Below are 16,360 nucleotides of genomic sequence, written 5' to 3'. Positions count from 1 at the left end.
CTGTAGGTTACTGTTGAATGAATAAAATGTAACTTAATGCTCTAAGAAGTAAATGCTGTGGACATAGAAAGGAGAGTTGATTTCTTGTACAGTGGAAACCTTGGGAAGGAAATAGCGTTTGAGTTAGACTTCAGAGAATGGGAAAGATTTCAGCTGTGGGAAGATGATGACTGTACCGATGAAAAGAAAAAGTTGTAATGATGGGAGTGAATGTGTGCTAAGCGCTTACCATATACTAAACGCTATTTTAACACTTACAGATGGATTATCTTATTTCATCTTTACCAGTGCAGAGGTACCTTTGAGTGCTTCCATCTTGCGGTTAAGGAAGCTGTATTTACACTGCCAGAAAGCGGGGGAGGTAGGCTGTGAGTGTGACTCCAGACTGTGGGCAGTGTGTTAGGAGGGACATTCCATCCTAGGGTAGGAAAGCAATGAGCGTAGGCTCAGGTGAGATGGTATAGAGCATGCTGGGGAGCGTGAGGAATTTAAAACTGCAATTACTAAATTTTGTTGCACATCCCAATCATCTTTGGTATGTGTTGCAGATACAGGTTCCTGGGCCTGGTACCAGCTCTTGCCGCTGTGCAGCAGACCCACAGACCAGCGCCCAGGGAGCCACCGACCTAGAGCACATGGAGGGCTTCAATTTCATATTAAGGAGTGTGAATATAGGAGACTTGCCTAGTTGGGCACATCCATCTCTTTGCCTCTGATGATGTGCATATGGGCTAGAAGCCACTAAAGAAAGAGGTGGATCTGTGAACACCTTTTGGTGGTAAGACAGGTAAAAAGTCAGGTGATTGGAAGACGGAGCTGATACTAAAGTACACCGAGGATCGTGAGTCCAGAGTAGGAATCAGGTTCTCTAGCCATAGTCAGCCTGTTGACTCATCGTGAGAGAGCGAGCTTTGGGTAGAGCATTTGGTGTATCCATCCCCGAGTCAGCCACCAAGGAGGTATATGTATATACCTCAAGGGAGGGAAAGGGCTTAATGTGTGAAAACACGTTTGCACACCAAAAACTAACGAAGTGGGCCTCTCAACCAATCCTACCATCCCTACCAATCTGTCTCCTACCTCTCAAACATGTCACAAGCACTTGTCAAGTTTCAAGGATCCTAGTTACATATTGAAAAAGGAGTGACTCTATTTAAGGTCAAAAGAAGCCTTCCTAAAGAAGGTAGTACCTGCCTATTTAAAACTTTAGTGCATAGGATTTTGCAAAATGTGTAGATCTGCAAGCAGATATAGCATATACAAAAGATACGGGGCTGTTAAACAGTTGATTGTCTTGGGAACAATAAGTAATAGTTAAAGTGAGTGCAGGATGTGTGTAGAATGACGCAGGTTGAGCTTGAGCTGGAGTTAGTATATAGGAACACCTACGTTCCAGGAAATACGTATGAGGTATGGTGTCTGGCACATAATTGTTGTTTACAATCAGTAGTAGCTGTTGTTATTGTTAGACCATAAGAAGCTTGGACTTTATCCTTTTGAGGATGTGGTGTGAAATGCCAAATTTGGAATTTCAGTAATTCACTGATACAGGGAGACTGGCTGAGGGATTTGTTCACAGTGTTAGCTGCAGTCCAGGCAAGAGATTATAATGAAGGTCTGACCTGGGACAAAGCAGTGAGGCCGGAGGAGTGTATTAGTTAGTTTGGGCTGCTACAACAAAATACTGCAGACATACATTTTCTCACAGTTCAGGAGGCTGGAAAGCCCAAGATCAAGGTGCCAGTTAATTTGGCAGTAATTATTCCCATTTTGTGATGTGCCAAAAAATTAGGTAGTGTGTTTATCTACAAAATAAACATGTATAATAAGAGTGGTATATCCGAGACCTAGGTTGATGTGTACTGTTGAGGTTTAACTTTCTACTTTTTTCCCCTGACATATTGTCGTTTTGGGTGTGACTGAGGGAAACCTTACAGAGAGGCATTTCCTGCCTTTCATCTTGTTTGTATTTTTATTTCTCTGCTCCTGCGGTGCTGTCTGAATATGATGCGTGCTTTCCCTCTTATTCTATCCCTGCTTATCAGTCTTTGCTAATATTTTAAACAGTTGAGGCCGTCGTTTCTGGGTTATTGGCATGTAAGACATGCAGCGTCTGAGTTTGAGATACGATTTCCAGAAACGTTGCATCAGCACTTGTTCAGATAAATTTACCTTGTTTGGGTGTGTTTCATTTTATTTCTTCAGTATAGGAGTGTTATGCATTTTCTGTACTTCAGTCTTTTTACTGAAGCATAATATTCAGAAATTTGCATGTATACATTTTCACAAATGAAACACAGTTATAAAAACAGAACCTAGATAAATCGACTTTTTAAAAAATGTATTGATTTTTGGGGAGAGGAAAATGGACCTATGCGAATCTGCTGTGTATAAAGGAAAATATGACCTTTAAACATTTTTGTTTTACTTTCATATTACCTTATTTCCTGTTATATAATGTATTTAAGAATTAATTAATTATTCAACTAGTCTTATCTTTCATGTCAGTAATATACACATAATGCTGATGCTTTTTTGAAATGAAAGTTACTGACCTGAGAATATGTTCTAATGGCACTTTTTAAGAGAGTCTTTAAAGAAAGTGTAGTAAAGGGGAAAGCTGTTCATATCTAGTTGGTGTTAAGAAAAGTTATCTAAAACTTCATAATCAAAAGAACGTACAACATGTTCTTACAATGCCTTATTGGGTTTACTGTTAATAGACCCACCCTTGGGATTTTAATTCTAATTCTTGTGCTCCACTTTCTGTTTACTATTTGGTTAAAGCTCAGAACTGAGAAGTTACCCATTTGCTTATAGATTTTTCTCCAGTAGAAAGGCAGCTCTAAAGTCTATGATTTTATGCCCTGTAGGATATAACCAGTTTGTTTTTTTTTAAAACTAACCTATCAGTCTTATTCATACACACACACACACACACACAGAGCCTTTTCTGATGGACTTTTCTGGTGGACTTTATAAGCCTGTTCTACAAATGCTCTAGGAACTAACCTTACCGTCATTCTGGTTCCTTCATTAATGAGTCCAATAATATTTTTGACACATACTCACATTATATTCATGTGGGATTCATTTTTTTACCTTGATAACAACCATAACATTTCTGTCCTGTCCCTTCATACTTTACCTAGGAATTGACTTTCCAGGGCATCAAAGTAATGCACAAGAATTCCAAACTCTTAGTAGGTGAAAGTCATTATCCTTATTTCTGTTGTGTTTCTTCAGAGAAAGTTTATAATGTAAAACTATGTTTTAATAACTAAAATGTCCTAATAAATTCATTTTTTTCTCTAGGCTTAAGCATGTAAAGCATTCACTATGGAGAAAATAACATTTTGAGACACTGAAGTTCACCCTCCTGTGTGTGTATCTTATTGTACTGCTTTTTGAAAATCAGCTTAGTAATGAAGCCACCATTATGTCCTTAGTCAGTGAAGTAAATTTTGATATCAAAGATTTCCTTATGAGCATCAATTTGGAGCAGTATCTCTCCCACTTCCGTGAGTTTGGTTTTAATACTGTGAAGGACTGTGCAACAATAAATGACAGCGTGCTACACAAAATTGGAATATCACCTACCGGACACCGGAGGAGGATAATCAAACAGTTACAGATAATCTTGTCAAAGATGCAAGATATCCCAATATATGCAAATATTCATAAGACAAAGAAGTGTGATGAGACTTTAAAGGATCACCGTGCTCCATCTTCTGATAAGGATACCCGCATAGAACCTTTAGATTCATGTACTGTTCAGACACGTGGTCCAACAAAGTTGGAGGTGGTTACAAACAATCTTGATCAAAATGACATTAGTGTGGAAAATAGCCAGTCTCTCGAATCAGATGGTAAGCTGTCTCTTCCTGAACACAACTTTCCCATTCCAGAAGAAGAACCGCACCTGAATTTAGATTCTTTTCAAGATTCTTTATTTGGTCGCGAAAATAGTAAAACAGAATCTTTGATTACAAAGAAGACTGTGGATTGTACAGCTGAAGGAGAACAGGCAGAAGATGTTGATTTGATCTCAGAAACTGTGAGCAAACTTCCTCATGGAGAAGCTGAATGCCTTTCTTCCCATGGCTATTCAATATCAGAAACTAATTCTGGAAATGGAGCTAATGGTTTATTAGAAAGTTCACCACCATCCCCTTTCTTTAAATTTCAAGGAGAAATGGTTGTAAATGATTTGTATGTTCCATCATCACCATTCCTACCACCTATGAGAAGTCGTAGCAAGTTGGTTTCAAGGCCATCTCGATCTTTTCTGCTGAGACATCGGCCTGTACCAGAGATTCCAGGGTCGACAAAAGGAGTTTCAGGGAGGTAAGAACTCTTATGATAAGTTTTAAGTATTCAATTTCGGGAAATTTAGTTATTTTAAACAATTATATTTTTGGTGCTTTTCCCCCCTAAATGTAACTTCTATTAATTTACCTATTCAATTAACATTTTCTTTGGTTTTAAAACTTTTTTTGTCCAAATGAGCAAAATACAACCAGAGTCTTGGAAATAAAGAACAAACTGACAGAGACCAGAGGGATTGGGGAGAGAGATAATGGGAGGAAGTGGGGGAAGAAGGGGAGAAAGGGCAAGTCAAGGAACATAAAGAGAGGACTCATGGGCACAGACGGGGGGGGGCGGGGGGATTGACTGGGGGTGTGGGAGCGGGGGAGGGGTGAGCAGTGGGGGAAGAGGTGGGACAACTGTAACTGAACACCAACAAATTAAAAAAATATATTAGGAAAAAAGGGAAATAAAACCATTTTTTTTTTTTGTCATCCCATTTTTGTTGAAAACTATTTCCTGGAGTCTCTTTCCATGTTATAACTGCCTGGAACTCTTTAGATTTTGCCCATTTAATTGGGGGGACATCCTTTCTCTTTATTCTATCTGGATATTCCTTCCTACACTTTCCCTCCACACCTGGTGTTACGCTACATTTTTCTGTGAGTGCCGATCTAACATTTGAATTGCTGACTGTCCCCCCACTAAATTATTTGTTCCTTGGCAGGGGCCATGTTTTTAACATTCGTATTTCTCCTGCTGGGCACAGTACTTGGCATGAATTAATACTTCAGCAGACATCTAGTGAGTACCTACATGGTACTACTGGTTACTCTGCTAGGTGTGAAGGAGGTAGTATTAAAAAAACAAAATTCAGCCAAGAGAATTTGAAGATCTTAATGATCTTTGTTCAGTGATTGATGAATCGGGCAGCATCCCATTTAGCAAATAGAGCTCTGGGAAGTTGTACACAATAGGAGACTTTTATAGGCAGATGGAAGTGGAGCAAAGAAGCTGTTTTAGCAAAGAGTGGATTGTTTCAAGCCAGGTCATTCTCCTTGGGGAATGAAGTCAGGGGGCTTTCCTACAGATTACCAGACTAGTGTTGACCACATAATTCTGTATTGACTGGATAAAGGTTACATTCCAGGGAGAGGCTGAAACTGCAGTTGAGTTAGGTATCGTGGGGCTTAGTATCAGTGACTCCATTTGGAATTTGTTGTGTATTTTTTCAGAGAGGAATAAAGGGGCTTGAAATATGGCACAGGAGACAGAAGTCCAATAAAATGATGGTAACAGTACAGTATGAAACCAGGCCCACTAGAGATGGGAACTCTAGTCTAAGGAGGGGCCCTACCAGAGTGTCAGGTGATCGCAGCGTGAGGTACTGTGGAACCCAAGAGGGGCCGGTTCCTGCAGAGAGAACTTTTATCTGTATCAAAAAGTTACATCTAAAATAATTGTGGTTTTTCTTAGGGTTGAGGTGAAATACTTTTTCACTAAAAACTAACACTTATCTTTCTGCTGGGAGGCATGAGACTGTTCAAGTTTGGCTGTAACTGCTGGGTGCTAAAAGCTGTTGCAGATTTCTTGCAATGGCTGGAGGCTGGCATTCCTGCAAGACTCCCCTCCCCCCTCCCCCGACTGCTCTGTTTTCTTGATTTTAGGCAACTTTGGTAATTACAGTGTGAAACCCTGGTTGTATTTGCAAGAGAAAACATGGAAGTTTAATATTTGCAAGAGGAAACAGGCAATTTACAAGATCATGTTAATTTCAGTACTTCCTATTAGAGAAGCTGCTCTTTGAGGGCAGAGGCTCTCATTTATTTGCCTCCCCTGGCATCCCTAGTGCCAATAGCAGAGCCTAGTATTTATTAGGAAGTGAATAGCAGTAGTGTAATTTATTAAACATGTATGTGCTGGTTTGGTTTATAACTTTCCATGAGTCATCTAATTCTCACAATGGCTCTGAGAAGTAGGTGATATCATCCGTTTTCTTACAAGGTAACTGAGTCTTGGGTTCATTTTCCTAGGATCCTAAGAATAGTGACCTGGGTTTTATTCCAGTATGTCTGACTCCACAACCTGCTTTCTAAACCACTCATTTAGTAAATATTCTTAATGTTGATTGTGTATAGAGGCCTACCTCAGGAAAAATTGCAGGTTCAGTTCCAGAGCACCACTGTAAAGTGAGTCAAATTCTTTTTCCTGGTGGAGGTTCTTGCCTTCAATTTGTAAACAATGCAACATCTGAGAAGCAGAAAAAGCTTAAGTGCAGTAAAATGAGGTATGCCAGTGTAAGAATTAGAATATTTCTCAGGAATGTTAGAAGATCACACTTTTGAATGACCCCTTAGCTTTAAAATATTTTGCTAATTTTAAACAGTTAAAAGTAAGTGAACTGAGAGGGGTCTGATGTGTGAGTACACATTAAAATTACATCTTTGTCAGAACAGAATCCTTCTGGGAGCCATAGCATGACTTCAGGTAAGAAACTTTTGGCTGAAGTTGTAAATAAGATGTGCTATTTTTCATAAACTGAAAGGCTTGATATTCCATTGTGACTGTGAGGCCTTGAAAATGAGAATTGAAATAACATTAAAATTAGTAGCAAATAACTTAATGCCTGCATCCTAGCCAGATTACCCATTGTAGCATTTCTTCCTTGATTACGGTAGAAGATGGTAGCCATGCATTCGTAGTGCTTAGATCGTAAAATGAGAAAGTGATTTATCTTCATACTTACAGTCTATTTTTACTTGTGGTCCTCACCAGAATTGCAAATAGTAATTGCAAGTTTCAAAGGTGTTATATGTCATTTACAGTAAAATTGTGAATTATGCTCTCTGAGATTCTCTCTAATCAAATAAAATCTAAATGATACTTAATACATTCCTACATGTACCTTGTAAAAGTATTTCTTTGTGGCCAGTGCTTTTACCATAATTTCTTTACTAATGAAACGTTTCATATAGTTGGTAAAAGGAATGTGATGCCAGATATGCCTTCTTGAGGTGAAGCCCTTTTGTTTCCCACCCCTTTGTCTGACACAATTGACTCTCCAGCCAAAAGGATTACTTTTGCTCTTGCCTTGGGCTTCTCCAATGCATTCCTACTCCTTTTCTCTGGACAGCTGGTGTGGGTGGGACTGTGCTGGGGAGTGAATCCTGGGAGATTAGAGCTAGGCTGCAGAGCCAGTCCTTCCTTATCCCTTTCATCTGGAGGTCTCCCTAGTCCCAGGGAAATCTTCAAGCAGAAAGCAAACCCAACTCGCTGCCATTTCCCTAGGAGTCCAAGATGTGTCCTGTGATCCTGCCAGGAAGACCCTCCTTAGTGCACAAGGCAGAGAGGAACAGGTATCTTTCTTATCCTCCCCAGTTTAGTGATTTTTGTACATCTTTTTAAAAATTTTATTTTGTATTTTAGAGAGAGGGGAAGGGTGGGAATAGGAGAGGGAGAAAAACAGCGATTGTCTCTGTATTTTCTCTGTATATCTGCCTTCTGCATGTGCCCTGTCCGAGGACTGAACCTGCAACCCAGGCATGTGTCCTTACCCGGGAATCAAGCCAGGCACCTTTTGCTTTGCTCCTACCAACTGAGCCACACTGGCCAAGGCGATTTTTATACATCTTTCATGCTTTCCTGTGATAATTCTTACTTGGTCATAATATATTATCTTTATTATATATTGTTGAATTTAATTTGCTAGTATTTTGTTAATGATTTTTGCATTCATATTATTGAGGGCTATTTAGCTAACATTTATCTGGAGTTTTGTTTTCTACTGGTTTTATTATCAGTAATAGTGGGCTTAAGAATGAGTTGGGATGTGCCTCCTCTTCCCGTTTCCTGAAATAAGTTGATCATTGTAAAATGGTAAGTTGTAAATAAGAATTAGTATCATTTTCTTTTATATGTTTGGTGGAAATCAGCAGTGAAATATCTGGGTATAGGGTTTTTTTATTTTGGTGGATAAGTGATTAATTACTAAAGTCAATTTTTCTAGTAGATGCAGGGATGTCAAGATTTTCTTTTTATTTTTGTGTCATATTTGGTAATTTGTATCTTTTAAAGAATTTTTCCATTTTATCTGTCATTAAACTTACTGGCATAAAGTTTTTCTTAGTAATCTGTAATTACCCCTTTCCTGTGTGTAGGATTTGTAGCGATATCCCCTCTTTCACTCCAGATATTGGTAATTTATTGGTCTTTTGTCTCTCTCTTATTTTCCTTCCCTGAGGGTTATCAGTTTTATCGATCTTTTCAAGAACCGGCTTTCGGTTCTTTTTTCATTTACTTGCTTGTAGTACTTGGACAGATACATATTTAAAAAGATAGCATCCAGACCCTTGCATTTAGGTGAAACACAAGATAGAGCTCCTTCACCGAGTGGTAGGCACTCATTACCGTCTGCGCCCACAGTGGTTTCCTCTGTCATTGCTGTTGAATTGTATTCTAATTAATTACTTGTAATGTCTCTCTCCCAAGACTATCAGATCTTTGAGAAAAAGGTGTATGTATTTGTGTATTTTCATATTATGCTTATAGAACCAGAAAAGCTCTTTATTCACTATTATAGAGCTAATGATAAAAATATGCTACCTACATACTGAAATCTAGTTAGAAAATTTGTTTCTTAGGTGGGTATTGATAGAGGTTTGGAAATTGCTTTACGTTCATAATGGTGTTGGAAGGGCGTTTGCTTTTGTGAATTATAAATATGAGAAGCAAACACTTGTAAAATCCTTTGAGATCTTTTCCTTTATGCTGTTTAGAAAAATATATTTGTGGAATATGGCCATTCTGTTTATTTAAAATTAAACTTATTTTTGAATATGTGTTTTTTTACCCAAAAGAATGCGTCTCTATAATTAATATATTACTCAAGATAGTGACTCATCTATTTTTCTGTATCTGTTTTAACCTATTTTTCCCTTTGCTTTCAGCTATTTCCGAGAGAGAAGAAATGTCGCTACCTCAGCTGGAAAATCTGTGACACAGCAAAGTGAGTCTTAGCATTTCAAGTCTATAAATTAGCACTCATTGGATAGTCTTACATGTGCTTAATCGCGGTTGAGAAGGCAGCCCGACTGGGGAACAGGGAATACTGGGAATACTGTCTGCTAGAGTCCATAGCACTTTAGACAGTTTTAAAGGCGAGTGAATAAAAGACAGTGCTACGCAGGCAGACTCCTGGAAACTTGTGCATGGTGATGTAAAAGGGTTTTTTTGGTACGGGCTTCATTTATCATTAGCCACAGTTGAAGGCATTTAACTGAATTAAGTGGTTTCTGACAGCCTGAGCAACAGAACAGATTTATGGAAAGTAATTTTGCCATGGTAACAGGAAAGGGCTGACATTGCTCTGGTAAATTGATCATCGACAGAGGCTTTTCTTTCTTTTTGAAAATTCTGCTCTACAAGTTCAGGAACATTCTTCTCAACAATAAGGTGGCAAGCACTTAGCTCCTGAATCTTTAAAAATTGTTTTGCCATAATGTCACATAATGCAGATGTTGAGAATTTGATCTTATAGATTGGTGTAATTCAAAGATGGTAGAAAATCTTTTGAAATAATTTATTTACAGATGTGTTAATAGCTATGGAATATAGAGGGATTATATTAAATGGATTCTCGTATTTTAAGTGATATAATATCTAGTCATGTTAATGAATTTTTAATAATTTATTGGAAATTAGAATTACGATTATTTTTCTTCTGTTAACACCATTATTTAGGAATTAACATTAAAAATGGCACCATGACAGTTTCCAGTGTGTGTGTGTGTGTGTGTGTGTGTGTGTGTGATATCACACTTTAAGAAATGGTACTGTGTCATGTTGTAAAGTGAGGGGTGTACACAGTGAGTGCTGCATCAGGAAGACCATGGGGTGAGTTTATTTGGGGGTAAGAATTATGAGCATAGTTGTGGACTCTCAGAGAATAAAGCTTAATTTCTAATACCGCTTTAAAATAGATGCATGCCTTTTTTAAAACAAATTTTTCACATTATTCACATCTTTCCATTCTCATCCTATAATTCCCCCAAAAGATTCAAATGAGGAGAATTCATCTTCCATCTTTCCTTATGGAGAGACCTTTCTCTTCCAGGGACTAGAAACTTCCAAGGTTTGTTCCAAACATTTTAATTTTTTTCCATATTATTTATTCTGCTCAACTATATTTTGTGCTTCATTTTCCTGTTAGATGTTTGAAAAATGTGTTATGTTGAAAAATGAAATTTTCAGTCAGAAATTCTGTTCAGTAAAATCATGGTAAATTTGTATCTTTAAATATATACCACAAAATCACATTCTAATTTTGATTTCAGAAATACAGGTCAGTGAGTTTTCAAAGTTTTCTGAAAGAGAAGTTACTTTAAAAAAAAAAAAAGACAGGAAAAACTCACAAAACAAACATCCTGAATTGCTTTGCATTATGTCCAAATACAGACTTCTAACTAGTTAACATATCTTAATGATTCAGTTTATCACTTGGTCTTTTCTCTTTAGTACTTGTGCTCTTTTGCTATTTTATTTCTTGGTCATGATAAAAGAGAAGTTGGAAGAGAAAAAGTATTGGGGAAGTCAAAGTAAATAAGTTTTATTCTTGGTTAGCATATTCTGTTTTTCTTAGTTGAAATGATGAGTTATTACATTTAAAAAGGCATCCAAAGTCTACTGTTTAATACAGTCTCCCTAATTAAGTTGTTTTTACTTAAAATTGATTTAATCAGACATTTATTTAATAAAACTAAACCCAGATGTGGTAGATCTTTGTAGAATATCGAAATTCTAAAATAGTGTATATATTTTCTTAATAGAAGAAGTCTATAAAGAATGAATTTTGGACCCATGAAGAAACACTCAAAGGGGAAGCAACTACTGAAAGAAATTCTTTTTTTGTAAAATCAAGGTATGAAGTCATGACTGATGATTAATTCTTTTGAATAAAATGTTATACACTGTTGTCTTGCTCATGTTTCTAAGAAAATAGTTCACATTGGTAAGTTCAAATATTTTCTTTTTAAATGTGTTGATATCAGAGCTCATTTTAATAATGGAATTTTGAGTTTGAATCAAGTATATTTTATTTTGTAGCAGATTATTTTGATTTTTCTCTAATTGAAACCACTTTCCCCTCCCCAGAGTGGCAAATATGTGGAGACTGTGATTGCAGTTTCAGGATTAGATGTTATGTTAACGCGAAGGAGAAAGGGGCAGTGCAGAAAAGGTCACTGTGTGAACTGCAGAAGTTTTACAAAAGTAACTTAGGATCCTTTTTGTTGGAAGTTCAGCTTTGACAAGTGACTTGACATTATGCACTTATTTGGATCACACATGAAGTTAAACAGAATTTCTAAGGCACCAACTTACATTTTGTTTTTCTCTCAGCTTTCTCAGGACTTGGTATACTGGTTCATTACATAATATTCATTATGTCTTCTATTTTATATTGTATTTTCCAAGGCTAATAACACTGTTGCAGGTTTTCTTATGTTGAAACTAAACTTAAGGAAAATACTAAAACTTAAGGAACATACTAAAACTCTCATTTGCTTATCTTCAGCAAACATTTGATATGGACCTATTATAATGCAAAATGTGGAAGGTACCAGGCCAAATGATTTTTTAAGGAAGTAATGGTTTTTAGAACACTGCATCTACAAGGATGTAATTTGACCCCTAAGCATATATTTTATTTAGTCGTGGAGGGGAACTTCTTTGTAATGAGTTTTATTATACATAAATTACTCAGTGACTCTCTTTTGTCATTCCTTAGATTTATGACAGTATGCTTAGCCATTATGAATGTGTTCCAGTAAATATTTCATGCTGCGCAGCTTTTACCTTCTTAGTGTAACCCTGACCCTCTACCGTTTTCTAGCTAGCAGTGGGGTATGGTTTTTCCTTATTAGTATGACAAAATAATACTAAAGCTCCTACCAGCCAGACGTACTCCCTGTTCTAGTATATTGTGATGGAACAGCAGAGGGTCCGTGGAGTTGATTAGCGGAGAGTCAAAGAAGGGGCAACAAGTTTAGAAGAAAGACCTTCAGGAAGGTAAGTGCGCAGTTCACAGCGTTGCCCAGGGACACGAGCCTGGGCTGTCCACCTAACGATGCTGGTGAAGATGCTGAAGTTGTGATGCAAAGAGCACAGCCAGTGTCCATCCTTGGCCCCTAAATCTAACCCCCAAAATAAAGATAAGATTAAATGATATGTAAGAAAAAAATAGAGTATCTCGTAGTGTTCCAGTACGTCCTAGGATCGTGAGAGGTGGGCGTTTATCCAGAAGAGTTTTAAAAATCATCAGATGGATGAATCGAATTCTAAGCTTTTCCTGGTCTTTAATTTCTGAGATGTGTTTTTTCATAAATTTAAAAAGTAATCAGTAGCTTAAAAAACATCCAGCACTTTGAATTGTTTATGTTATTCTTTTCCGTTTAGCATATATGATAACAGGAAGGAAAATGTGAGTGAAGACAAAGTGGAAGATATTTGGATACCCCGAAAGGACAAGAACAGTTGCCCGACAGACTGTGCTTCAGATTCAGAATACTCAACGGTAGAAGAATGCTTTCAGAGTCTAAGAAGAAAAAACTCAAAGGCATCTAAATCGAGGACTCAAAAAGCATTGAATTTGGACCCTGTCAATAGGCACAGTTATCCATTAAGCTCAACAAGTGGAAATGCCGATTCATCAGTTATTTCCCCAAATGCAATATCTCCTTATGCCTGTTTTTATGGATCGTCTGTGAGGAAGGCTAAATCAGGATGGCTAGACAAACTCTGTCCTCAGGGGTATGTATTTATTTATTATCTGAATAGGTAGCCTATTTTCAAAAATTCAGGTTTCTGCATTTTTAAATCCGCTAGGTTGCTGCCACTCCCTCCTTCACCCCTCCCTACCATGCATACAGATACAGTTTTTCAGGACTTTCAGCATGCTTTTGCAAATGCTGTTGTTGAGACATAGGAGGAACATGTGGAATGTGCTAAACGGGATGCTGGGTTAAGGTTCTGAATAGCAAATTAGAATTGGAAGTAATGATTTCACCTCTGGAACCTTAAGGTTAGTGTCTAACTTTGCACCAAAATGCGTTATCCTGTGCCCCGATTTGTAGCAAAGAAAAACAACACAGATTGAGTTGGTATTACTCAGCCCACACTGTTTGGCTTTTGCTCATCTCATAACAGCGTTCTGTTTGGACATACAAGGCTTATTGTAGTTAAGGGAAAGGATGTCATTGTTAGATTTCGGGCTTCACTGATATTGATACATTGTTTTGATTTTTGTATGTTGTACAGAAGCTCAGAAACCCTTGAATATTATACTTTTAAAAGGGACTTATCATTTCTGTTTACAAAGGAACTTCTGTCCCTTAAGCATTTTATAGCACTGAGAAATCTTTGGGAAGGGATTATGTTTAGTTAGAATTGTTTTCTGGCATCTTGTTTTTTGGATATCTTGTTAAAATATTTATTTGAAATGTTCCTCATGACTTAGTAAATAATTTTTGGGATTAACCTCTCATGTATTTAAACATGTAGAGGTTTAATGTAGATCTCTACAATGCGCTGGTTTTCTCTCCTATTCTCCCCAAAATGTGCATCATTTCCAGGAAGCCTTGGTTTGACCTAAAATAAACCTTATAGCAAAAAAGTTAGCAGAAGTATCAGTTGACTAGTGGGAATAGGAATTACATTTCTTAGAAGTCAAAAAGCCACCACCACTTTTATGGCTTTTAATTATATGGTTAATATTTCATACGATTGTGTCCTTTTAGCAAATTAGATACACAGTACTTCCTAGTATCAATTACTTTACTTTGTTTCATTCCTTTCTGGTTACATTAGGATGATCAAGTAGTCAGCTGTGTCTGCTTTTCATCAGTCACCAGTATTAATTGATAAATGCATAGTGAAAGAGCAAACGTGTAATCAGCACTCAAGTACATACACTGGTGGAATGAAATGGTGAGCTAGAATATTCTCAGATCTTTCATTTCCTATAAAATTTCAGTGTTTAGGGAGATCAGTGCTCCCTGAAAATATTGCTGGAAGATTTAGCACACTCTGGGTTCAGAGCCCTCAGCAGCTGTGGTTTCCTCTGTAATCTCTGGTGGCACCTTGCTCTTTCCAGGGTGGGTGTATTTTGCCCCAGGCACACTGAGAAAGCTTCACCATTGTTGGCCACCTCTGGGACAGTTAGAACATTTTCCCGTTCCTCTTCGTCAGAACTCTGACTTTCCATCTTCTCTGTTCTGAGCCTGCCTAAGGTTAGATGCTCAAGTTTTCTAGATTTATATTTTTCCATTTCTGGGGAAATAATTCAGCTTTCCGGCTTAAAATTTTTTCTCCTGCATACCACGAGGAATGGACATAGGATGGTAAACCATGGGCTTGTTATATCACCAAGAACTTAAAAAAAAATTCTTTTCCATGTTTATATTGCTATGACTGGAAAGAAATAATGTATAACTGGCCAAGAAGCATGTATTTATTAGATCAGAAGTAGAATTTGGCCCTGGCTGGGGTGGCTCAGTGGATTGAGCCACAGCCGGTGAACCAAAGGACCATGGGTTTGATTCCCAGTCAGGGCACATGGCTGGGTTGCAGGCCAGGTCCCCAGGAGAGGGCGCACAAGGGGCAACCGCACATTGATGTTTCTCTCCCTTTTTCCCTCCTTTCCCCTCTGTCTAAAAGTAAATAAATAAAAATAAAATAAATAAAATCTTTTAAAAAATTTTAAAAAAGAAGTAGAATTTGAATTTTTCCTTTTCCTAATTAGACTCTCTAGGCCATTGTGAGGGTGTTTAAGACATTCATTAGTTAGACAAAGTGGTGCCTGCCCCTTCCTTATGCAGAGGTTACTGAGCTGTGTTTAACTCATGATCACATGTCTTTTTGATGAAGGTAGCACTGATATAGATAACCTTCTGAATTCTGAGAGAAGGCATTAGCAACCTTTTTTTTTTTTTTTTTTTTTTTTTTTGCTAAATGGTCAGATAATACATATTTTAATCTTTACAGCCATATGATCTATATGAGACATTGGTCACTCAGCAGTTGTAGCATGAAAGCAGCCTAGAGAATATGTAAGCCAATGAAGGAGGCTGTTGCAATAAAACTTTATAAACATGGATGATGGGCCAGATTTGCCTGTGGGCCGTAGAGGCACAAAACAGATTAGATGGTTGGCTAAAATCTTATATGAGCTTCCTCCATCTGCCCTGGGCCCCAAATAGATAATTATAACCTGACCGATCACAAAATAGGAAAACCACTTTCTATTAGTCTGAAATACAGAAATAATAAGAAGCAGGAACGCTCTTCCTGGACCTTTGCACTTGTTCTTTCTGCTTGGATTGCTCTTCCGTAGCGACAGGGCTCGTGCCCTGCCTCCCTGCAGCCTCTGTTGTAATGTCTCCCTTGCACTGAGGCCCTGAACCCCAAATTAAAAATTATCGCGGCCCCTCCCTCACCTCCTCATTAACTCCCTTAGTTCAGTTTTCTCTGTGGGGCTCTATACTTTGTGATCTATTTTATACATGCTCCGTGGGGACAGCATCTAATTGGCTCTTGTTTACTGCAGTATCCTCAGTAGCTAGAACGTTGCCTGGCACGTGGCAGATGCTGTTAATATTTGTTGTTGAATGAAGTAGTCAAAAAACCCTGGCATTAGACATGATTTTTTTTCTTGAAATTTTTCTAACACAGCTAGTTTTATTTATAGGGTTTTTGTAAAACTGGATTCTGAACACGATATTGGTTCAAAAACCTGCAGGCGCGTTGATGACACTGGCGTACGTGCCCGGGGCGGTGGGCTTTCTGCATGCTTTCCATTATTCTGCTTCCTCCTCAGACACACTTGTGTGTGTCATCAAAACACAGTTTGAAAGCAGAGCCACACTCAGTTATTCTTCTCCAAATATTGTTTGAAACTCTTCTCAGTCATGAGTGACATTAAAATAATCAAATTATAATCTGGATTTATTTTGCATGATTAAGTGTGTATTTGTTTTTGAAAAGGAAATGACAGTTCCGA

At 37.7% G+C, this 16,360-nt stretch overlaps 1 protein-coding gene across 2 annotated transcripts in view; it reads left to right on the top strand.

Annotated features, from left to right (window-relative positions):
• Positions 1–3,329: 3,329 nt before the first annotated feature.
• Positions 3,330–16,360, top strand: part of ARAP2 (ArfGAP with RhoGAP domain, ankyrin repeat and PH domain 2) — a 142,850-nt gene continuing 129,819 nt past the window's right edge. Inside the window, exons 1-5 of one of the 2 annotated variants that reach the window (XM_054582025.1) lie at positions 3,330–4,347; positions 9,255–9,313; positions 10,362–10,438; positions 11,133–11,224; positions 12,760–13,113. In XM_054582025.1, coding sequence (XP_054438000.1) covers positions 3,440–4,347; positions 9,255–9,313; positions 10,362–10,438; positions 11,133–11,224; positions 12,760–13,113 — 1,490 coding nt within the window. In that variant the 5' untranslated portion in view covers positions 3,330–3,439. The remainder of the gene's footprint in view (positions 4,348–9,254; positions 9,314–10,361; positions 10,439–11,132; positions 11,225–12,759; positions 13,114–16,360) is intronic. The other variant, XM_054582024.1, reaches the window with a different exon arrangement.

This window comes from Pteronotus mesoamericanus, unplaced genomic scaffold (genome assembly GCF_021234165.1).
Source record: "Pteronotus mesoamericanus isolate MK-2021 breed Mesoamerican mustached bat unplaced genomic scaffold, CSHL_Meso_final contig_68, whole genome shotgun sequence".
Taxonomy (NCBI): Eukaryota; Metazoa; Chordata; class Mammalia; order Chiroptera; family Mormoopidae; genus Pteronotus; species Pteronotus mesoamericanus.
Note: the sequence above shows the minus strand (reverse complement) of the source record. Positions and strands in the feature narration are given on the sequence as shown.